We start from the raw sequence: 23382 nt of genomic DNA, 5'->3' as shown, positions 1-23382 counted from the left end.
TTATTTCCCATCCCCCACAGCGTATGTAGAAAATGATTCTCAAAAGTCAGACTGACAAAGAGCCCAAAGGTAATGGCATCCTAAAGTTAAAAAAATAATAATAATAATAATAATGTTCCTGTGGCATACCTTGAAGCAGGAGGCCCTGTAGAGGAGCTGCACCACGTGGCCAATGCTCGTCTTAGAGGCCTGCGGAAATCGAGGTTCAAGCCTCTGGACGACGAAGAGAACCAACACCTTCCTGGACAGAGCTGAGCCGTCCTCCAGAGCAAGTAGGACCAGTTTAAGGGCCTCTTCTTGCATCGCTTGGAGAAATGATCAAAATTAGGATAAAATAAAAAGTCAACATGAATTGAAAGGTCTTTTTGTGGGATCTACCTGGGCCAAGAAACTGACACCCGCGCGCACGAACAGCAGCCCACAGGTTGGAGGACAACTGTTGGGGGTTCTGGTGCTGCAAGATGAGCTCCGTGACTGTCCGCTCGCCCAACGAGCGGGCGGCCCTCATGGCCCGGATGCGGCCCTCCTCCTCCACCAGCTGGCAGTGGACCAGAGTGACCAGTTTCCTCTGCATGGGTCGACTCAGCATGCTTTGGGCCGTGCTGCTCAGACCGACCCCTGGTGACAGATCAGGCCAAGAGATTGATCACCAATTTCAAATTACATTAAGAACCTCCACTTGAAAAATTTTTAGCAGGTGTGAACAACTCCTTTTTCGCAGTTCGCAATTCTTTTTTTTCCCCCTCCTATAGAACCAATCCTCTGCTACTCACTGAAAAACTCCCTTATTCTTTTGCTTTCAGCTTGTCCCGTTAGCGGGTCGCCACATCTATCTCATTTATCTCGTGCATCTATCTATCTCTCTAACACCCACTGTCATGTCCTCCCTCACAACATCCATCAACCTTTTCTTTGCTCTTTTGCTTGGCAGTCACAATCCTCAGCACCCTTCTACCAATATACTCACTCTCTCGCGTCTGAACATGTCCAAACCATCGAAGTCTCCAAAACATCCAACTTTGGCTGTCCCTCTAATGAGCTCATTTCTAATCCTATCCAACCTGCTCACTCTGAGCGAGAACCTCAACATCTTCATTTCTGCCACCTCAAGTTCTGCTTCCTGTTGTCTCTTCAGTGCCATCGTCTCTAATTCGTACATGATAGCTGGCCTCACCACTGTTTTACAGACTTTGCCCTTCATCCTAGCGGAGACTCTTCTGTCACATAGAACACCAGACACCTTCCGCCAACTGTTCCACCCCACTAGGACCCGTTTCTTCACTTCCTTACCACACTCTCCATTGCTCTGTATTGTTGACCCCAAGTATTTAAAGTCGTCCACCCTCGCTATCTCTTCTCCCTGGAGTTTAACTCTTCCCCCACCGCCCCTCTCATTCATGCACATATACAGTACTGCTTTACTTCGGCTAATCTTCATTCCTCTCCTTTCCAGTGCGCACCTCCATCTTTCCAATTGTTCCTTCGAAACTCACTGAAAGACTCCCTAATTCCCATTTTTGTGCTCTGTGATACTAGAAAGGTAGTAATTGGTTTCATGGAAGTACGTTGACAAGAGACTTGGTTATTTTAATTATGGCGCAAGAGTAATGATGTAGGCTCAGTTGGACATATTTAACAGTTTGGAGATCATAGTTTGTGTGGTATACTTGTCTTGTGTACGATTGACGTACTTTATGATAAACTCTTATTTTAGGTAGCGTCTATTTAAGTGTGGTTCTTCACTGTAGGACTTTGGCATTTCAAATTTATGGCAGGCCAACTTAGTGTATTAGGCTTGCTAACAGGTTACACGAAATAATGATCCAGAAACCACCATCCATTACCACCATTATGCCAGGTTGAATCACTTTCTTTCACGTGTTATAATTTCCAGCATGAGCAAACAAATCGAAAGCCCTTTTGCACTGCCTAGTAAAAGCAAGCATTTTTCTGATTTTTATTATGTCTGTGTTCTCGATAAACAGTATCAATGCAGAATGAGCAGATAAAAACCTGTCCTATTTAAAATGGAACACCGGAGGCAGCTTTTAACATTCTAATTTTGTGAGTGCAGAGTTCTGTGTAAAAGCTAAAGATGGAAATAGCAGGTCTTTTGTTCTGTAAGAGGCAAAAAAAAAGGAAGAAAAAAAAAAGTCGGCCTGACATTTAAAACCTCATCCAAATATTCACGTGTATTATGTACTGTTATATTTTTTGTACATCCCTTTTTTATTAGACAACATGTTTGTTTTATCTTGTGTGTGGTGGTGGGGGTGGGGGGAAACAGCAACAGCTCTCAGAGGCAAAACATTTTTTAACTGTTAGTCAGGTTTTACAAGGTCATCAAATAAAACATTTCCAAATTTGAGTTGTAGTTAAAAAAACAGATAGCCCATCTGATTGGTGAGTCGGACTAGGAGGGGATGTGAAAAGTTGGATCACAGCATGCCAATGCGACGCCATCACAGATGACTGTCACAGTACCAAATATAAGAAAATCTTTTATTTTTGGAACCAGGGGGTTTATTGCTTTAGTGAGACGAGCTGCCAACTCCGCCCAACGCGCAGATCTTTGCCGTTACATAATCGTTAAATGTTAGTAGCTGCGCTTTAGTGGAACCACAGCACACTGATTCGTCGATAAATTATGTCATCGCAAATGCAAAACTGGCAAAACAGACAGCGGTCTGGTTTGTCAATGAGTATGTCAAATACACATCACTCATCACATGAACTCAATGGTGTGACTAAGCAGGCGGGCATGCGACTCAACCGCACTTGTAAACGCACAATGTAATACAGATACCGGCGATTATACAGTATTGCGATTGTATCTGTACTCTGACAATGCAGTACAGTACAATAAATCTGCGGAGATGAATCCGAAGGTGTCATGAATGAGGACCGGTCGTAAAGGACAGACAGACAAAGGATGTGCGTGCGTCCGTGATGAAGTACCTCGCGTGTTGCTGAGGGGTTTCAGGTAGAGGGCCAGCTCCTCCACACACTGCCTCGCTTCCTCATAATGCTGAGAGTCCTCGGGACTGCTAATCAAGGCAACTGGCTGAGCCTTAGGAACCTGCACACGGCGAGAGGGAATGATGAAAAAGGGTCAACAGTGGAAAGCTTTCAGTGAAATTGTGTCACTTGCCACGCTAAATAATACACCAACTGACAGTTCGCAAATGGGAGAGGAAGAGTAGTAGTTACATTCTCAACAGGAAATGATTGGACCAAAATGATTTGTATTGCCACCCCAGCGGCTATTTACAGTAGATTAGCTGCTGTCTCTCCAAACAAATCAGATGACAGTTTAACAATGATAAAAGCCTTTGAAAAAAAAAAAACATATTGGACAGAGTTAGCCTTGGGTTTCACTTTGTTGTAGACCTTGTAATAATAATAGTCTATTGTTCTGCACTACCACCATCAGTTGAAGGAAAAAAGCTTCGTCAATTTTTGAAAGCGCACAAATGTCACAAGTATGAATCTTTTCACCGTCATCGCCTTACAGTGTTAACAAACACCATGGAAATATCTGAAGACCATTTTTATTTTCAGTCATTCCTTTAGAGCAGTGGCGTTTGCAACTCAAGGACCAAATTAGAATGCACTAAAAATATCACGCATTACCATATCAAAATAACCATCTGTCAATGTTCTATAGTGCCTATCCTCATTAGGGTCATGGGTCACCTGGAACCTATCCCAGCTGACTATACTTGAACCCACAATTTCAGTGTTCAATTATCCTAACATGCATGTTTTTGGACTGGGGAAGAGAAAAAGTACCTTCAGAAAATGAACATGTTCAAATATAGCATACATAAAAAAACTACATGTTGAAAACTACTTTGAGCAAGATCCTTAACACTGCTTAATCTTACCTCTGGTTCACCCCACTGCTTGATTGTTTTTACTTCCCAACATGGACAGCGGCTAATAAAAATATTTGAGTTTGAGGAGTTAATCTCATCAGAGAGGCATCATCCAAGTTTTAAGTGTGACAATTTAGCAAATGTGACAAACTACTTACCTTCCGACACAAGCCTAAAGTGCGATGTATTTTGTGATAAGTAAACTATTTTCTTATGTATGGACTGATATTCAAATTGACTGACTCAACTCAGTCTCTGGTACCAAAAAAATATGTGAACGGGACATCCCAAATTGATAGCTACAGTACCTTGACTGACAAGTGCCTGAATCTAGAAGTTTTCCAAGTTACAAGCCACCACCTTTTTTTTTTTGGGGTGTGGTGGGTTTTTTTTTTTTTTTTTTGTTTTTCAGGCCAAAATTTAAGGTACAAGCAAACTTCAGCTCATCAAGAGGAAAAAAAAAAAAAAAAGAGTTGCTACAGGCTCCAACTCCTAACTTCACTCAATAGGTCACAGATTCATGTCCAACACGAACATTACATTATAGAATTTGGTGAAATTTGCCTCTTTTATACTAGACAGATTTTTGACTATTACATATGTATAAATATGTCAGGTGGCTGAAACAGATTTGCAATTTAATTTAAATGGGGTTAGGTTTATATAAGAGTGCATTGTGCTTGATTTTTTTAATGAATTAAACTCATTAAATCTACATGTAAATGTAAAGCTCCTCAATCTAAGCGGACATATTTTTGGTGCTTATTCATAATAATACATTTTACTGGGTATGTTACTAAATACAGAAAAGCGGCAATCTATTGCAAAAAACAATTATTTGCAGCCATAATATGAATAATCAGCAAGCGACGAACCTGAACTAGTCCAAAGTTGTAGCTCAATCTAGTAACACTTGGCATCGCATTAATCAGTCCCCAAGATGCGTACATCTATCTTCTAAGTGCAGGTAGCACTGTACTTCTTATGATATATTTGGATGGTGGTGTGCTGTGATGTAAAATATGCACCATGGGTTCCAGAAAGGTTGGGAAGCCCCTGAGATAAAAGAGTGCAGTTGTCTCACCTGGCCTCCCACCAGCTGCAGCAGGGCCGTGTTGACAGGCAGTTGCTCGATGTCCGTGCTGATGGCCGTCTGGTCGAAGGGACAGGCCTTGCGGTGCAGCTTGTTCAGGCACATCTTGCAGACGGTGTGTCCGCAGCCCAAACTGATGGGCCGCCGAACGGTCTCCTCAAATGTCTGTGTGCAGATCGGACAGAGCAGGAACTCTGTCCACTGTGGCGCTTGAACTGGCATGATTATATGTGGGCGGGGACGGGTGTGTGCGAATGTGTATAAACTATGACACGGGGGAGGGAAATAATATAATAATAATAATATATGAAAGATTCCACTGGAATCAAGATTGGTTTTTCTTCCGAACTAAATGTCCTCACACATTGTGGATTTTGGGTCACATCACACGATGAATACTGGGGAAGGAAAGAAAAGAAAAAAAATATGACTGCCATTAAAGCACCACAATGCATTTATATTATGTCACATAACACCCAACAAACCATACTCACAACAATTAATTAGCAAATTTCTCTCTCTATTGAAACGCTAGGTTGACTTGAGGGAGGATTTCGTCGCTACTTTAGCATTCAACAACATCCAAACGGAACGCCGGAGGTAAGTCAGGTGTCCAAACTGCAACTCCGAAGAATTGTGAGGAACTAACAAGGCTGTGTCCAAAAACAAGTCGCTCGTGTGGGCCTAGTGAGTCCAGCTGCTCGCCGATGAGGCTATGGACAAAGGGTGCTTGAATTAGCTAATAGCCTCTCTACGCTATACCCCAACTTGTTGTGAAAGCTGACGTTTGCCACTAGAATTAAAGTAGCAATAAGCCGCAAGCATTCTTTGATTGTAGGCTGCGGTGGTCTACTGTCGTAACTATCGTGTCACACGTACCGAGTGGTTAACTGATAGAAAGCTCACACTCAGCTGATTTGCGAGGGGTTGGAGGGGGGGGGGGGGGCGATAGCTTACTAGTTAGCACGGCTATGGGTGGCTAAGCGGGCTAGCGAGAAAACGTCGCGACAATTAACTACTTGAGTTACATGTTTACATTTTTCACCGGAGGGTTATGAGACGGCCAATTACACACCACAACAACAGAAAATCGACGTGTATTTGGCGTCGTTACGGGCCGTGGGCAAGTATTCAACAAGAAAATTGTGGACGAACCCCAGAAAAGTGAAGGGACATTATGTAATATTGCTTCACCAAAGCATCCTAAAATTGTTTAAAAATGTGTCGTTACTGTTAAATAAAGGGAAGGGTCGTGGGGGGACGATGGGAAAGTGCTTTAGTCGCGTTCGGGAGACGCGGTGAAGGCAAAACACTCCGGTCGCTAGGCTGGAGCTCAGCGATGCTAACATGCTAACGAACAAACCCGGGCATCGCAAAAGAGCACGAAAACACCGACACGGAGCCGCAAACATTGCCCACAAACGTTCTCGGTAACCGCGCCGCTACTCACTCATTCCAAATGACTTGGAAGATGTTCATCTGCTGTTAAGAAAATGCGATATTTCCTTGCCATGTCGACGGTGCAGCGCAGCCGCTGCCGAGGGGGGTTTTGTCGGGGATGGGTGTCAACTCTCCGGGGCGAGACCAGACGGGGATAGCCGGTTACAGCTAGCTGAGGCCGGTGCGTGTGCGTGTGCGCGCGCGCGCTCGACGTGACAAGGGATCCCCCTGGTGGCAAATTGTTGCTAGTGCGCCCGAGGACGACCCACAAGAAAACAGCTGGAGATGCACGCGCGCATATAAAATCAGATATGAAAAAAAAGAAAAAAAGAGGGTGGGATGCATATGTATTAGGAACATCGGTTATGACAAATAAGACGCACGTATTCTTGTCTTGTTTTTCGATTATTTTGCACCCTTCGGATTAAATATCTGACCCCCCCTTCTCCCACTGTCCTTTCCTTTTATTATTTAATCCTCCTTCATTGACATATCAATGTACGGATCGCGCGTTACGCAACAGAGAAGCTCCGCTCGCAAAAGCTGCTGCGCGAGGGGAGGATGAAATTAATGCGGATATATATATATATATATATTTTTTTTTTTATTATTTCGGGGGTGGGGTGGGGGGGGGGTTCTGATGTAATCCCGCTGTGATAATTTCCGTGCGTGGGATTACCGCACCAATCACGCCAGAGGGACCGACCTGGTTCGGCCGGTTGCATCCAGCGAGTGAACGCACATCATGGAAGTGGAAGAAACACTGGAAGAATGTTTTCGCAGCCCACTTTTCCACCTGGGATTTTCGCGTGACTCTGTCAGAATACAACGGTAATTTTCTTCTTTGATAAGACATCACGATGTTCCTGTTGTACTTTTGCCACATTTTTGAGGGTTTTGAGGGTTGTATGATGATGATGACTTCCTTCCAAAGCATCCTTTGTCATTTTTTATTATTTTAGGGATTGCTTAGTTGAGAAGGGGCTCAATTCCACGCATCATTTGCTCATTCTCATTCTCAAGGATTATCCTTCAAAGTAATCAGCGCATGGATGAAGCAACGTGACCAAATCCATGTTTCATATCTCTTCCCCTATCATACCACATAAGAACTTGTGGACATTTGGTTACTTTTTTCTTTTTTAAAATTTGATCCCAGCGGCACACAAGTGGGACTTCAGTTTTCATGAGCAGCCAATGGAGGACGAGAAGGTGGCGGGGGAACTTCAAACAGGATCCAGCCCGATTCTCCCGCCGTCTTCTCCGGGAAGCGAGGGGAAACTGGATGGCATGGAGCCCCCGGACGTCCCCTCCCGGCTGCAGCACGCTGGGAAATGTCACATTGTTGCCGCTTCCTGTCAGTCGGCTGCGCTGAGCAGCAGTGACGAAGAGAAGGAGGAGTTGGAGGTGCAAGTCAGGTTGGAGATCCACAGCCCACCGGTGGACGCACCGGTCCAGCTCCAGGAAGACGGAGAAGAGAAAAAAAACCCACCTCCTTGTTCTCCTGCCATTCTAGCGGATAACTCTAATTGGAGTAAAACCAACCCCGTCACACCTCCTCCTCCACCTGTGCTCTCCTGCTCCACCTCACCCCCGAGCCCTCAAACGCCTCCCCCCGTCCTCACGTCTAGACACTGGGCGCCCCCAAAGGGGTTCTGGAGGGTGGCCCGGCCGGAGACATTGCTTCTCAACGGCCTGGACCCCCATAACGCCCCCGTCGCTTTACCCTGCAAGGACTACGCTCAAGGGGAGGACAAAACAGGAGTCCTCGGAGGCGATGGCACCGAGGCGGCCTCAGAGATGGGTAGGCGAGTCGGGGTGTGCGCATCTCTGCAAGGTGGGGGCCACTCTGCTGATGTGAAGGAGAAAGTGAGGCAAAGAGACATCCACACCGAACCGAAAGAAAGACAGCAAAACTGCAGCGAGGCTCATTATGGAGATGCAACAGGCACCGATGATTATGAAGGTATGTCTGGAAAGAGAGAGCAAGTCCAAATCAGGGATTTAAAACCACTGTGCTGTCACTTCAATAAGCAAAACAATTATGGACAAATAATATATGACAGGGTGAAATGGTGGCTCAGATGGAGAGTGTTGGCCTCACAGTTCTGAGATCCTGGGTTCAATCCCAGACCCGCCTGTGTGGAGTTTGCATGTTCTCCCCATGCCTGCGTGGGTTTTTCTCCGGGCACTCCGGTTTCCTCCCACATCCCAAAAACATGCAACATTAATTGGACACTCTAAATTGCCCCTAGGTGTGATTGTGAGTGTGGCTGTTTGTCTCTATGTGCCCTGCAATTGGCTGGCAACCAGTTCAGGGTGTACCCCGCCCTCTGCCCGTTGACAGCTGGGATAGGCTCCAGCAGTCCCTGCGACCCTTGTGAGGATAAGCGGCTAAGAAAATGGATGGATGGAATATATGCCAGCCATATAGTGACATGCAGAACAACTAAAATGCCCTTCCATTAGAATCCAGAAGGTAAAAGTACTGTGTATGCACCATTCAGAAAATAATATCTTCATTCAAGTCATTTCACAGTCACTAAGTACATTTCTAAGTAAAATACATTTGAAAAAAAAAGATGCATCAAATGCAAATCTGATGTGGTTTTGACATTGTTGCTTTCACTTGTGGTTTCACTTTTAGGCAGTGGAAATCCCCCACTTCACCTCTTTTAAAAACATCTATCCATCCATTTTCTTTGCTGCTTATCCTTACAAGGGTCGCGGACAGTGCTGGCCTATCCCAGCTATCATCGGGCAGAAGCCAGGGTACACTCAATTGATAGTCGATCGCGGGGCACATAGAGACAAACCGCCACACTCACAATCACACCTAGGGGCAATTGAGTGTCCAATTCATTTTTGGTGTTTTTTGGGATGTGGGAGGAAACTGGAGTGCCTGAAGAAAACCCACACAGGCACGGGGAGAACATGCAAACTCCGTACAGGTGGGTCTGGGATTGAACCCAGGTCCTCAGAACTGTGAGGCTAACGCTTTACCAGCTGCGCCACCGTACCGCCCAAAGAAAAAGCAAAATGTGAAAAATGAGTTCATCCTTTGAGGCAATCTGTAGCTAAAATGAGCCATGAGGGTAACAAAAACCAAAAATAAAGCACAAAAAAACTTGATTCTGCAGTCTTAACCAATTTTATTTTCTTTGTATATTTTTACACTTAAAAAACGACAACAAATATTTAAATATACACTGACTAAATGGGCAGGATAACAATTGTATTGTAAAAAAAAAAAAATTTGTGAAGTCTCCCAGATAGGTTCCAGCACGCCTGCGATTCTAGTGAGGATAAGCGGTGTGGAAAATGGATGCATTGATCCCAGAAGTAGTCATGGCTGGCGTGTACTGTTGCATAAAAGTGCAATAATAATATGCAACCTGGCACATTTCTGCTGAACAGATGTGCAGATGAGAGAGATGTGGATGCTGCTATTATTAGCAAGCAGGAGCTGTGAGGTGGGGGCGCGTGGGGGGAGGTTGCTCTGTCTCCCCTTATCCCTGTTTATAATATGTATGTAGTATTTTTATTGCGCATCGAATGAGAGCAAAAGCCATGTGATTGGTTGTGAACTCAGATCGGTCATAAGACCGTTGTGACGGATAGTTTGCGACAGCCAATGAAATTGCAACGTTACACAGCTTACAGTACAGTACAGTAATGAATTTGCCGGACTAAAATACCCGACAAAAGTGGCATGAAGGATCGCAGCGCTCTAAAATACAAACAACTTCAATTGAAATACAAAAAAAAAGTAATTGCACAGTGTCTGACCAAGTGTTTTATTTTAGTTTTTTTTTAACCCAGTTTTGATCTAATGCAACGCGATGAGTCAGTCATTCTCGGTCGTTCAGCCGAAGGTCAAGACACGTCTTGTATTGCTCATAAAGCCCTTCGAGATAGTCCAACCGTTTGTTACTGCAAATCTTTACGAGCGATCCTTTCTGAGGATGCCGTAAAAAAGAAAAAGGAACAGACTTTGTTGCAAAAATGATAGGACAGTGGCGCCGCATTTCAGAGCTTGTCTGTAAGGCAACAGCGAAAGTCGCATTGATTTGGATTTTGTTTAAAATCCATATTTTGTTGCTTTTGTTTTTTGAATACTGATTTTGGATACAACAGATGCGTGGTTCATATTGTGAAGTACTAAAACATACCCTGCCTACAGTATGTTTTGAATTTTGAAAATATGTATTTTGCAATCATTGCAATCAAGCATGAGACACTAAATTGCCCTTAAGTGTGATTGTCAGTGCGGCTATTTGTCTCGATGTGCGCTGCGATTGGCTGGCAACGAAGTCAGGGTGTACCCCGCCTCCTGCCCATTGACAGCTGGGATAGGCTCCAGCACTTCCTGCGTCCCTCATGAGGATAAGCGGCAAAGAAAATGAATGGATGGATGCAATCATTAAGGGTTCGGTACATGCATGTTTGAAACTTGCAGGGTTCAGTACCTTGACCATGGTTTACAAGCACCGGTCACAATCCATCCATCCATTTTCTTAGTCACTTATCCTCACAAGGGTTGCAGGGACTGCTGGAGAACATCCTAGCTGTCAACGGGCAGGAGGCGGAGTGCACCCTGAAATGATTGCCTGGCAATTGCAGGGCACATGGAGACAAACAGCCACACTCACAATCACACCTAGGGGCAATTTAGAGTGCAATTAATGTTGCATGTTTTGGGGATGTGGGAGGAAACCGGAGTGCCCGGAGGAAACCAACGCAGGCACGGGGAGAACATGCAAACTCCAGATAGACAGGGGCGGGATTAAACCCAGGATCTCAGAACTGTGAAGCCAACGCTTCACCAGCTGATCCCTGCGTGCCACCACATTTTGTTTAAATATATGGAATTTTTAAAAAATGCTACAAGCTGCAGAATGTACAAGGACTTTACCGAAAAAAATGTCTGAAAAGAAAGTCTTAAAGGTCACATGGATTTAAAGTTAAATACAACTGAACTGTGCTTTAAGATGTCCTTTTACGGTCGGCCCAGTTTGAACATTTAATCCAGTAATTCTTTCACGTAACAGTAGAGGGAGCCTGTGTTCCACACTTTGGGGATCACAGGCATAAAATGTACACTATATAGTACTAAAAACTCAAATCAACGTACAGATCTGTTTTTACATCTCTGGCAGATGAGGGTGTCCATGGCGGTTCAGAAGACGCAATCATTCTTCAGGAGCTCGAGCCCTATTTGAGGTGAGCGTTGCGTCGATTCGTTTTGTGGCATAGAAAGTGCGGCACGACTCGTGCCGGCGTATTTATATCCTCTCAGAACGGGCGCGTCACACTTCAGATTGCGTTGGTCGGATTTGTTCTCAATAATGTGTGCCAAGGAAAACCAGAACACTGATGACAGATGTTTGCTTTTTTTCCCAGGGTATGATTCATACTTGATATTAATATTAAATATGCCTTCTACATGCTCGGTGAGTGACGGTGACATTTCTCTGATTATTTTTTTCGACATTTGCTGTCATGGATGAACTATTCTGGGAAGCAGGGTTGTGCCTATAGTCAAGTAGACTTTTTTTAGGCATCAGAACTTGAATATTTATTCTCTTTATTTTTATTGTCTACATTTGAATATAGATCAGTCTTTATACTCATTCGTTGTCAAAATAGGCATCCCCCTGAAGAATAAGTAAAATCCGCTGTTCAAGCTCTGGAGCTTCCTCTGAGAACAGCCTTTTCCTTCCTGACCTCCTTTATTCCGATTGCAGCTATTGCACGTATGGGGGTGACAAAACTCCCACCAATCTGAATAACTTTGGACCTGTTTCAAACTTGCCTTATGTTGGCACAATTCTGGCGGGAATTCCTGGGGGGGACCCTTATGGGTCTCTCCGAGCCCTTTCAGTCCGGCTTCCGTCAACGACAAAGTCTGGTCTTTTTTTTCCATCTTTGTCAATAGATTCTTGGCCAATGTTATCTCACGTAAACCCTTTCACCGCTTTCACATCTACCGAATCCCTCAGACCGCTCTATGTTTATTCCGCACAAATCTCTGAAATCCGATCCCTCCGCAGTGACTTCAGTGCTCCGTTCTCTACATTTCTGGAAGATAATGATAATTGCTTCCTCTTCCCTTAACTCATCTCTTTCAGAAATCAAATCTCAATATAAATACAACTGAATTTCTCCACATCAGGACCAAAACCACCCAACCCAAAGTTGACAGTTTCCCCCTTGCAATTGACAATTCCTCAGTCTGACCTTCTCTTCGGGAGTCTGGTGTCATCTTCGACAGGTCTCTCTCATTTCACTCACTTATAAATAACGTTACCCGCTCATCGTAGTTTTACCTTTGCAATATCAATCGTCTCTGTCTCTCCCTCGACCCCCCAACCCTACTGCTATTCTCGTCTACGGCCTCATCACATCCCAGCATGGACTACTGTAATTCTTTTGTCTTCCTCCAAAATCCCCCTGTAAACTCCAGCCGGTCTGATTATCGAAGCACCCTCCTTTTGCCATATCACCCCTGTCTTACAGCAACTGCATAGGCTCCAAATGACAACTGAATTCAAATTTATTTTAAACAACAATCCTGGCAATTTATAATCTGTCCGACCTTCTGCATATCGCAACTTGTCTTCGCTTCCCTCTTCTGTTCTCAGTTCTGTGCTCACAACCTACTTTGGAACTCCCTCCCTGCCACCTGTTATCCATAAAATTAACTACTTATGTTGAGACTGAGTACTTTTGGCACCTCTGCTCTTGTAAACATCGCCACCCACTCGTTACATCATGACTCGCAGGGTGGAACGTTGAAAGTTATTTGTCTGAAATTAGATCGGACAAACTCAAGGTGAATATCAGCTTCAGAAAGGCCGCATTTCGGAATGAGGCTTATCCGACTACTTGAGTCATTAATCTCCCTCTTCATTTCCAGAAAAGGTGACATTTTTTGCCACCATTATCATTATTGGTGAGGGTATTATCGTAATGGTGATTAGAGTCTGTAGACTGGAACAGATGGTTGACCGAAACGGGCTGCTTGCCATCCCATGTTTGTCAGTGTTGGGATGAAAACATTGCCGCGGCAAACTTTAATCTAGTGAAAAACAGTATGTTCTGCCCTTCATACACATTGCCGAATGAATCCCAGTGGGTCCATGACAAGGATAATCCACGTGGTGAGTGTATCATGCTATCTTTATCGCTGGGCCAGGGGATAAAGACGAGTACAGACGATGAAGCACAATGCAGAGCAGCTTAGCTGTGGGCCACGAGGAGGAGGAATGGATAAATGACGTGTCGCTTTGCTGCTTTACGCCAGTGCCACTCCCCGACCTATCTATGGTATTGCATAAGAGAGCTTCTGGAAGCTTAAATCACGCTTCACTAAGTCAATCTACGAAATTTGATGTGGTTGGATACCGTGTGTCGCGCCAAAATGCAAATGCACCAACTGCACAGCCCCCTCGCTGGAACAAGCATATAACTCGGTGGAAACAAGGCCATACATTCACTTGTAGTTTTTTTTTCCTAACCAATATCTCATATCTCGTGTCTATCAATGTCGATGTCTAGATCGCTCTTGGTAATCAATGATGATGAACTCCCTCTGAGCCCAAGACACGAGCAAGCCAAGCGTCTCCTGGAGCGAGCCCGGCTCAAGGCTCGCTCCAACCATGTTAAAGGCGACCGCCCCAGCAGACGCTCACATTCTGATCACAGATCCTCTGCGTAAGTCGACTGTATCCTAGAAACTGAAACTAGAACTGTATTCACGTTTTTGATCATGCATGTCACTGGTCTATTATTGCAGTAAGAAGCAGGAAGTCGAGGCTCACAACCCAGTACCGGTCCAGAAAGCTGTTAAAGCTAAAGAGGATCACGTAGCTCAAAGTGCAGCTGGTCCCCTCCTTGTTCCCGATCAAGGAGACACATCCCCTGAGGATCAGGCCGGTCGATCCAGACGGTACGGTTGCTCACCTACTCGGGTACGCTTTGAGGATGAATCGGAGAGAGAAGCAGAGTCTCGGTACTTGGATAGGGTGCGACAGCGTGGACGACCTGCTGTGCCCAAATCTAAAAACAAGGACAGCAATACGGATTCCAGCAGTAGTGGTTCAGAGAGGAAGAGTCACAGGAGTGTCTCGATGGCTCCTCTACTGAAGCCAGACATGGGTGTCAATGCTGAAATCACGACAGTGATCAGAGAGATTATCGTTCTGGTGAAGAAATGCGAGGCATGCGGTTCTGTTGTGAGGGAACCTCAGCCGGTCTCCTCACTAGCAGATCAACAGATCATCGAGTCACAACCAATTGGAAACCAAGAGGACACGAGGGGCAGAACGGTTCCTTGTTGGGTGCCTCCGACTAAACCAGAAGTCAGCACCCGTCCAAAAGCTCCTCTGACGGTTACATTTGCGGGAGCCTTCGTTTTGGGGGAGAATAAAGAAAGCCGCACAGGTTGGAAAACATCGGGGTTTGGGAAGCTCAGGAGAAGGAGTCGGAAAGGCGAGAGTCGACTGGAGTCTGGAAATGGTCCTTACGGTCCATCCTGGGCTCAGAGGCGAAACTCCAACCCCAGGAACAGAGTGAACTTGAGCAGGGCAGTTTCCTTCGCACCAGACAGCCCCGTGATGCTAGAGCCACGTTTGCTGGGTGCCCCCGGTGGGGTGAGGGAAGCGCCCACCCTGCCTATCAAGTCTGCTCTCAAGTCAAGTTCCAGGAACCGGTCTGCCGTGGCTCAGTCGACCGTGCAGTTCCAGATTGCGTCCAGCCAAGCAGGTGACGGCGGGCCTCAAAATCTGGCCTTCGATTGTCCAGAGGCGAGAAGGGAGCCGCCGGCGTCTGTTGCGCAAGGAGCTACAGCGACAAACAACCCAGCGGCATGCATCAGGCCCTCCACGCTGAGGTACTCCCCTGCCCGACTCAACCCAGACATGCCAGCTGCTGATGTCTGGGATGCCAGTCTAGATGGAACGGGTGAGCGCACATGAATGCAGAATTACATGGATCACACAGTTAAGAACTTTGGCTTTTAACACCTTGGGAAGAACTGGGAACATACAGCACGCACAAAAAGCAAGGGATATTTGGCTTTTGGGTTCAATTTCAGCAGGAGTCTTTAAAAAGAAACTCCTGCTGTGCCTCCTCGGCGTCGTAGATCAAACTTTGACAATCGCTATGGTGGCCGCCTGCTGTTCCCCCAGTGGCCTGTTGAGGTGGATGTCAGACTGCGGAGACTTTCTGACAAGAATGAGGTTGCCGGGAGACTGAAATTGTAATGTCACAATTATAGCGAGCACACGTGAAAGATTCAACGTAAACAAACAACTGCAGGTTTCTAACAGCTGTTGGTTCCTCCATTGGCAAGTAACCGCGTAATAAAGAATGAAAGGAATGGCTCAAATCTCCTTTGCCATTCAGTCATTTGTCCCTTCACTCAGGTTTAATTTTTGGAAAGCAACGTATAATTACACTTATTCTTGAAGGACATTAATTCACCAGTGTATATGTCGCTTAATCTTATATTTGTGGGATGTCATGGAAACTGAATAACTGGTCAGGCTCTAACAGAGCACCAGTGAGCATTGTATGGTGTACTTCTTTCGGCTTGTCCCGTTAGGGGTCGCCACAGCGTGTCATCTTTTTCCATCTAAGCCTATCGTGCATCTTCCGCTCTAACACCCACTATCCTCACGTCATCGCTCACAACATCCATCAACCTTTTCTTGGGTCTTCCTCTCGCTCTTTTGCCTGGCAATTCCATTCTCAGCACCCTCCAACCAATATACTCACTCTCTCGCCTCTGAACATGTCCAAACCATCGAAGTCTCATTTCTAATCCTATCCAACCTGTTTACACCAAGCGAGAACCTCAACATCTTCATTTCTGCTTCCGGTTGTTTCTTCAAAGCCACCGTCCGTCTCTAATCCATACATCATGGCCGGCCTCATCACTGTTTTATAAACGTTGCCCTTCATCCTAGCGGAAACTCTTCTTTCACATAGAACACCAGACACCTTCCCCCAACTGTTCCATCCCGCTTGGACCCGTTTCTTCACTTCCTGACCACACTCTCCATTGCTCTGTATTGTTGACCCCAAGTATTTGAAGTCGTCCACCTTCGCTATCTCTTCTCCCTGGAGCTTCACAACCCCCCCCCTCCCACCCCCACACACACACATTCATGCACATTTATTCTGTTTTACTTCGGCTGATCTTCATTCCTCTCCTTTCCAGTGCGTACTTCCACCTTTCTGATCATTCCTCCGCCTCCTCCCTGGTTTCACTGCAAATCATAATATCATCTGGGAACATCATGGTCTGTACTGGTGTACTTATGTAGTGGGGAAAAAAAACTTCCTGGGACATCCTGTGTTTGATACCATTAGAAATCAATGAACTGCTTGCTCTGACATTGCGGCACATTGACACTGCGCACGTCCCTGCCGGACTACAAATCCAGTGTAGATCCCTCGCAAAGAATAACAAGAACATTTTTGAGTACAGGACTCGACAGGCAAAACAAGCCCACGCTTCCTCACTCTTATCGCTGGATCTGAAGATCCTCCTGTTACAATGCCAGGGAGGTCATAATTGCATTTTTCAATCTGTAGACATTGTTGTGGTTTTCCTAAGAATCAATTAAACATTTACAACAAAGGTTTGGCTTTTATCTCACGTTGAGAAAATAATATTATGAACTTGGGGTTTGCGTAATGATTCTGAGCTGGAATAACACTTTTCAGTTTCCAAACACAGCTGTAAAGATGTTCTGAGGAACATCATATGCAGTACTACTAAATATGTGAGTCACAGTTCAGCAAATACATACACTGCTATCTTTTCTAAACAACTTAAGACTACCTTTTCTGAAAAAAAAAAAAAGAAAAAAAATGTGTCCCAACCGCAAATCTATTGAATGGCTTTTAAGTTTTTCAAGCTTAACCTCAGCTTCCTATTCTTTCACTAGCGAGTGCAGACACCGGTTCCGGGTCAGAGTTCCACCCCGCCATCCGGACACTGGCCTTGTCTCGGGCTGAGGATCTTAGAGCTGAGCTGTTGAGAGCCGAGCATCTGAAAGCTGAGGCGGGATGGGAGGACAGCTCAGATGGGTCCAGGTGGGCCGACACGCCGACACCTGTCGTCATCGCTTACACACGACCCGCCTTCCCGTTCTGGAAACAAACATGCACATGCAGTACAAACATTTAACTTACCGGTTATGTATCACAACATACCGAAGCTACTCCGTCAACAGGATGCAGTTGATGTAGTCAAAGAAAGCCTGCCCTCTTCTGGAAATAAAATGCACTTGCAGAATTAATGAAGCAAGGCGCAAAGGGAACCTCCGAAGTTGAACACAATCCGTGTGTGAATTCATTTATCTTATAATACTGTTACTGGTTCTTCAAAAAAGGACAAGTTGTTGTCTAAAAGCAAAATATTTAGCGGCACTATAAATGTCAGTACATCTCTTCCTGTTTACAAAAAATTGTTTTATATTTTGTTCCCTCACTTGAACAAATGTGAACTGAACTGTAAACGAGAAACCAAAGTACTTAATGCACTGTGATCATGGCCGTACGTTACTGTGATACTATTAACAAATCTATAATTAAGGTGTGAGCCTTGCTGGGAATTGTGAAAATCCCGAACGGATATACTCCGATAATAGTTTGCAAATGCCTATACATATATAGACCAAAAGATGGCGCCAAAGCACTCCTTTTCCGTTTAGACAAGGTTATGATCTGACTAAATGAAGCTCCTCCCTTCATTCAAACATAGTGCCTTAATTCCAAGAGTCCACAAGATGGCGCCAAAGCTGTACTTTATATTAGACCCGGCACAAAAAAAACGGTAAAAAACAAATGAGTTTTGCAATCTTGTGTTGTCACAAATAAAATTAACTATAAAAAAATAAAACTAAAAATTAACTTGACTGAAGGTATATTTTATAGAGTCATTTTCATTTGAACTCTGAAATTGTACCACATTGAAGGGATTTATTCATTCATTTATTTTTTTTGGTATGACACAATTTATACCACCAGCATGGTTGATCAGCGGGTAAAGCGTTGGCCTCACAGTTCTGAGGTCCCGGGTTCGATCCCGGCCCCACCTGTGTGGAGTTTGCATGTTCTCCCCGTGCCTGTGTGGGTTTTCTCCGGGCACTCCGGTTTCTTCCCACACTCCAAAAACATGCTATATTAATTGGACACTCTAAATTGCCCCTAGGTGTGATTATGAGTGCGGCTGTTTGTCTCAATGTTCCCTGCGATTGGATGGCAACGAGTTCAGGGTGTACCCCGCCTCCTGCTCCTTGACAGCTGGGATAGGCTCCACCACTCCCCGTGACCCACATGAGGATAAGCGGCAAAGAAAATGGATGGATAATTTATACCCGCACTTTTGCAGGAAGCCGGACGGCCGGCCGAAGCTTTTCTTGCGTCGCTTCTTTTCCTCCATCGGCCTGAACAGCGTCGGCAGACTGGTGAAGGGAGGCCGCTCCAGTAGCATGGAACAGCTCAGCCTTCCCGCCAGCAGGTCCAACACCGCGTCCCCGAGCCCCACGCACCGACTGCATCCCGCCATCCGCATACAGAGGACGCCCTCGCTGCAGACCCTGCATACAGTGAGCAACACGGGTGCTATGTTTAGTTCCACTGTACCTGCTACACTACTGTCTGCGCTGCAAAACTGGTCTCTAAAAAAAGTATCAGGATATATATCAGGAAGGTATTGAAGTCCCTGTAAAGTGCAAATAAATGTGCTCTAAATTTTACACACTGCAGAGAATAGTATTTTTAACAACCCTGCAAAATTTGAATCATCATTCATTCTGATGCACACAGGTTGGAGCCATGATAACATCCGCTTAAAATCTTTGGTGGCTGGGATATATCCCACCAGGTTATCAGTGCAATGAGGCACTGTAAAGCACCAACAATCGCGCAGGGCCTTTCTCCACACACTCACTGTCACGTCTGATTTTCCTACCGCTTTGTTCTTCCGCTTTCTTTCCGCGAGGTGCGTGCACTCACGGTCAACAATGAGGCACTCTAAGGCGGCCATGCCAGTTTTCAGGTCCAGTCCACACACATTGGTTGTCAGGTCGGAATTGTTCCTCCCTCTTCTTGCTCTTTGGCCTTTATCTGAGCAACGTACACAAACTGGTGGTGAACAACTAGGCCCTCTAAAGCGGCCACGCCAGTAGCTTAGCCCAAGGGAAGATGCATTTCGGGCTGGAGGCATAACTCGGCATATCGCAGTTGCGCCAAATAACCACTGATGCAAACGAAGGCACTCAAGTTCTGATAGGGCGGGGGAGGGGGGGACTCATGCCAGAATCCAAACTGTTCCTAGGCACTTTTTTTTAGCTATATCCACCCCCTCCCAGAAAAAAAAATAGCAAAACTGTGATGGTTAAAATAGTTTAACACTATTTCACTACAGTTAAGTAGTACATAGGGTATGCACATTTCCAGCACTTCAAATGTGTATCATGTATTTAAAGCCACATTTCAGAATTAACTTTACTAAATAGAATTTGGGTTTGGGTGAGATTTAGCTTTGTGTAATAGTGTAGGAGTGTTGTGTCATCACACTCACTAACTGTCCAAAAACATTAAAAGTACATCTGCACAATCTGGTGTCGAACTAACACTGTACTACTGTGTGTCTTTTCGCCACGAGGCGCTGCCGCTGGCCCAACTGCGTAAAGCCTCCTCTGTGCAGAGTTTAGAGAGGAGAACGGAGCGCACTACCATCCTGGGTGAGGTGCAGATACCTTACGGCCTAGCGCCGAGGTGAGTATCAAAATACTCGATAGTAGTCAAAATCAAAAGTCAAAAATTGTTATTATTCCCCACAAAAATACTGATTTATGACAGTGTCATTGATTAAAATGCCAGGGAAAGAAAATACCCGGTAAAAGCCTTGACAAGTGTGGTTTTTGTACAAAAAGGCGTTTTCATACCACTGAAGCACTTCAACCCTCAACATGTGGTGCAATTTTTTAGCTGCCAAACATAAACCATTTAAAGGCCATCCATCCATCCATCCATCCATCCATCCATCCATCCACCCATCTTCTTTTGCTGCTTATGCTCACGAGGGTCAGGGGTAGTGCTGGAGCAAATCCCAGCTGTGAACGGGGCAGGAGGCAATCGCAGGGCACATAGAGACAAACAGTCGCACTCATGATCACACTTATGGGCAATTTAGAGTGTCCAATTAATGTTGCATGTTTTGGGGATGTGGGAGGAAACTGGAGTGCCCGGAGAAAAACCACGCGGGCCAGGGAAAACATGCAAACTCCACACAGGTGGGGGCGGATCGAAACCCAGGTCCTCAGAACTGTGAGGCCAATGCTGTACCAGCTGATCCTCTGTGCATTTAAAGGCTGAATAAATGAATTTAGACTTGAACTTTAGGTCTGTTTAATTTTGGCTCGGGGTATTCTATATTACTTTTTGTAATATTTTTATACTGGAATGAAATTACATGCATTTTTCCTGTCAACAATATCCCTGTCCCTGTCAATTATCTGCATGAGTCATCCAACTAAAATATATTTAAATAAACCAAGTTGCTTTTTAAGAAAAATATTGTGATACAATTAAAATGCGATTAATCAATTTGATAATTTTTTAAAAATTGAGTCTCCTCTCTAATTTTTAAGAATTAAATGTATTTAATTGAATGATTTTCTCTCATTATCGTCTAAAACAAATCCAGACAGTCTTGAGGCGACATAGTGCACCACAGCTTCCACAGGGTGACGCAAAGGGGCGGAGCTTGACAACATTTCTCAGACTGTCGATGATTCAAAAGAGTCGAAACAACACTTTAAATTGGTTAGCAATGTGTAAAATAACACACAACTTGGGTACAGACCAAAAGTAGTGAGTTTTGGAAAAATATGATATTGACGATACATAGTGTATGTGGTTTCCGCCAGCCAGCAACAATAGTGCCCTGTGATTGGCCGCTGACCAGTCCAGAGTGTACCTTGCTTCTCGCCCATAGTCAGCTGTGATATATGTTAACATTAATAATAACGTGGACTGAAACAATAGAAATACCTGTTGTACCGCAGCCCAGACAGCCCCCGACTGGAGCTCCATCGGACCCTGAGTGTTGAAGACATCCTCCCCTCCAGAGTGGTTCGACCGGCGGGGAGGGTCTCTCAGGCTTTCCCTGATGGGTCTCTTCTCCTGGAGCTCATCAGACCACCCAACGGTCCCTTCGGTTTTGTCATCTCACGGGGAAAAGGCAGACCGGACACAGGTACACCGTGGACCCGGACATTTAAATTATGCTTCCGCCCGAATGCTCTCATCCAATCTGTCGTGAATTTGCTCTTCCAGGTGTTTACGTAGAGAAAGTGGGCGACGGAACCGGTGAAGTTCCCTACGTGGGCCTCCTGGGCGTGGGCGATGAGATTCTGCAGGTGAACAGAGAAGTGGTGGCGGGGCTCAGTCTGGACCAGGTGACCCGGCTCATGACCCGGGAAAGCGTCGCATCCCTTCGGATCATGCCGGCCCGGCGCAGCCCGCGCTGAACGGGGCTTGGGGGGGGACAACGACTGGCCAAAATGGACTGAATGTTGAAATGTGTTGAGGAGCTTCATTTTGACAAAAGTAGGGCTTTTTGGTGTGGCGCAGGGCTTGGCCGAATAGCAGGGATTCACTGTACAGGATGGACAATACAATACAAATATTCAATTGGCCGAATAGCAGGGATTCACTGTACAGGATGGACAACACAATATAAATATTCAAGTCCAGCACTTATATTTTTGTACTCTTATCATGATAATTATACTCTAATAGGGGGTTCCTCTTTTTCCCCCTAAATAAGAGCCGACTAAACTATGAACTGCAAATCAATCATAAACAGCAATGCAAACAGCATGTGTTGGCCGCCTCTTTAGCAAGCGCGAGCACGCTGCCACACTTTTATTTATAGTTATCTATTGTTTCAAATGTCACCAGATGCTAGACCGTTTAAGGACTGGCAAAAGGGGGAAGAAGTGAAAAGACTTTAATGAACCTACCAGTCACAGTTTTGGAATGCGAGTGGAAAGTACCCAGAGAAAACCCACGCCGGCGTGAGCGCACGCACAACTGCACACGGGTGAAATCGAACCCGCGAATTTCTACAGTGTAGAAACGGGAGGCGGTGGTGTCAAACTGGATGCCCGGGGGCCAGATGTGGCCCGCCACATGATTTTATGTGGCCCACGGAGGAAAATCATGGGCCAACTGCCATGATTCTTGGGAAAATCTGTCACATTTCAAATTATGTCAGAAATGATAATGCTGAGATATTACAAACATCCATCCATCCATTACCGCTTTTCTGGGTCGGGTCACAGGGGAAGTAGCTTCAGCAGGGATACCCAGACTTCCCTTTCCCCAACCACTTCTTCCAGCTCTTCCGGAGGGATCCCGAGACGTTCGCAAGCCAGCCGAGAGACATAGTCTCTCCAAGCGAGCAGATGCCCCAGCCACCTCATCAGGCTCTCAATGCGGAGTAGCAGCTCGATACTGAGCCCCTCCCGGATGACCGAGCTTCTCACCCTATCTCTAAGGGAGAGCCCGGACACCCTGCGGAGGAAACCCATTTCGGCCGCCTGTATCCGGGATCTTATTCTTTCGGTCACGGCCCACAGCTCATGCCCATAGGTGAGGGTTGGAAACATTACATTACAAACGTTTTTGTGTTAATAAACATGAAAAATGGGAGAGACGACACATTCTGTTCCATTTCATCAACTCAACTCGAAGCCCCCCCCGAAACACTGCAATGGATTAGGAATCGCCTAATATGGCCCCCCACTACCTAATTGTAATGTTTTTAATCATTTCAGTATTTTTTTTTTTTGGGGTATTTAGACCATGTCATTAGATTTGAGTGCTGCTAGTTACACGTTTATCCATATATGTCAATTATTTAATAAAACATCTTTGCTGATA

General features: G+C 45.3%; 2 protein-coding genes across 6 annotated transcripts in view; one reads left to right on the top strand and one right to left on the bottom strand.

Moving 5' to 3' along the window:
• Window positions 1–6876, bottom strand: part of rc3h1b (ring finger and CCCH-type domains 1b) — an 18313-nt gene extending 11437 nt beyond the window's left edge. Inside the window, exons 1-5 of one of the 3 annotated variants that reach the window (XM_061838596.1) lie at window positions 6422–6876; window positions 4963–5369; window positions 2959–3079; window positions 379–618; window positions 130–305 (exon numbers count right to left, since the gene is read on the bottom strand). In XM_061838596.1, coding sequence (XP_061694580.1) covers window positions 130–305; window positions 379–618; window positions 2959–3079; window positions 4963–5193 — 768 coding nt within the window. In that variant the 5' untranslated portion in view covers window positions 5194–5369; window positions 6422–6876. Of the gene's footprint in view, window positions 1–129; window positions 306–378; window positions 619–2958; window positions 3080–4962; window positions 5370–5465; window positions 5607–6421 lie in introns of those variants that run through there. The other 2 variants (XM_061838594.1, XM_061838595.1) reach the window with 2 other exon arrangements.
• Window positions 5507–23382, top strand: LOC133510556 (uncharacterized). 3 transcript variants are annotated; one of them, XM_061838599.1, is made up of 11 exons: window positions 5507–5571; window positions 7108–7242; window positions 7374–8377; window positions 11571–11634; window positions 13972–14127; window positions 14210–15375; window positions 17370–17517; window positions 18818–19034; window positions 20096–20208; window positions 21501–21691; window positions 21772–23382. In XM_061838599.1, the coding sequence occupies exons 3-11, from the start codon at window positions 7609–7611 to the stop codon at window positions 21963–21965; spliced, it is 3018 nt and encodes a 1005-aa protein (XP_061694583.1). In that variant the 5' UTR covers window positions 5507–5571; window positions 7108–7242; window positions 7374–7608; the 3' UTR covers window positions 21966–23382. The 3 variants fall into 3 exon arrangements, with proteins under 3 accessions (XP_061694583.1, XP_061694581.1, XP_061694584.1); XM_061838597.1 differs by lacking the exon at window positions 5507–5571 and having other exon boundaries at window positions 7053–7242; XM_061838600.1 differs by lacking the exons at window positions 5507–5571; window positions 7108–7242 and having other exon boundaries at window positions 7315–8377.

Source organism: Syngnathoides biaculeatus, chromosome 13, assembly GCF_019802595.1.
Source record: "Syngnathoides biaculeatus isolate LvHL_M chromosome 13, ASM1980259v1, whole genome shotgun sequence".
NCBI lineage: Eukaryota > Metazoa > Chordata > Actinopteri > Syngnathiformes > Syngnathidae > Syngnathoides > Syngnathoides biaculeatus.
This window is presented reverse-complemented; position numbering and strand designations above follow the sequence as displayed.

Coding starts and splice junctions, on each gene's coding strand:
- LOC133510556 (XM_061838599.1), top strand. CDS start 7,609: ATGGAGGACGAGAAGGTGGCGGGGGAACTTCAAACAGGATCCAGCCCG. Junction 15,376..17,369: donor TGCCAGTCTAGATGGAACGG/GTGAGCGCACAT, acceptor TTCTTTCACTAG/CGAGTGCAGACACCGGTTCC. Junction 20,209..21,500: donor CCTTACGGCCTAGCGCCGAG/GTGAGTATCAAA, acceptor GTTGTACCGCAG/CCCAGACAGCCCCCGACTGG.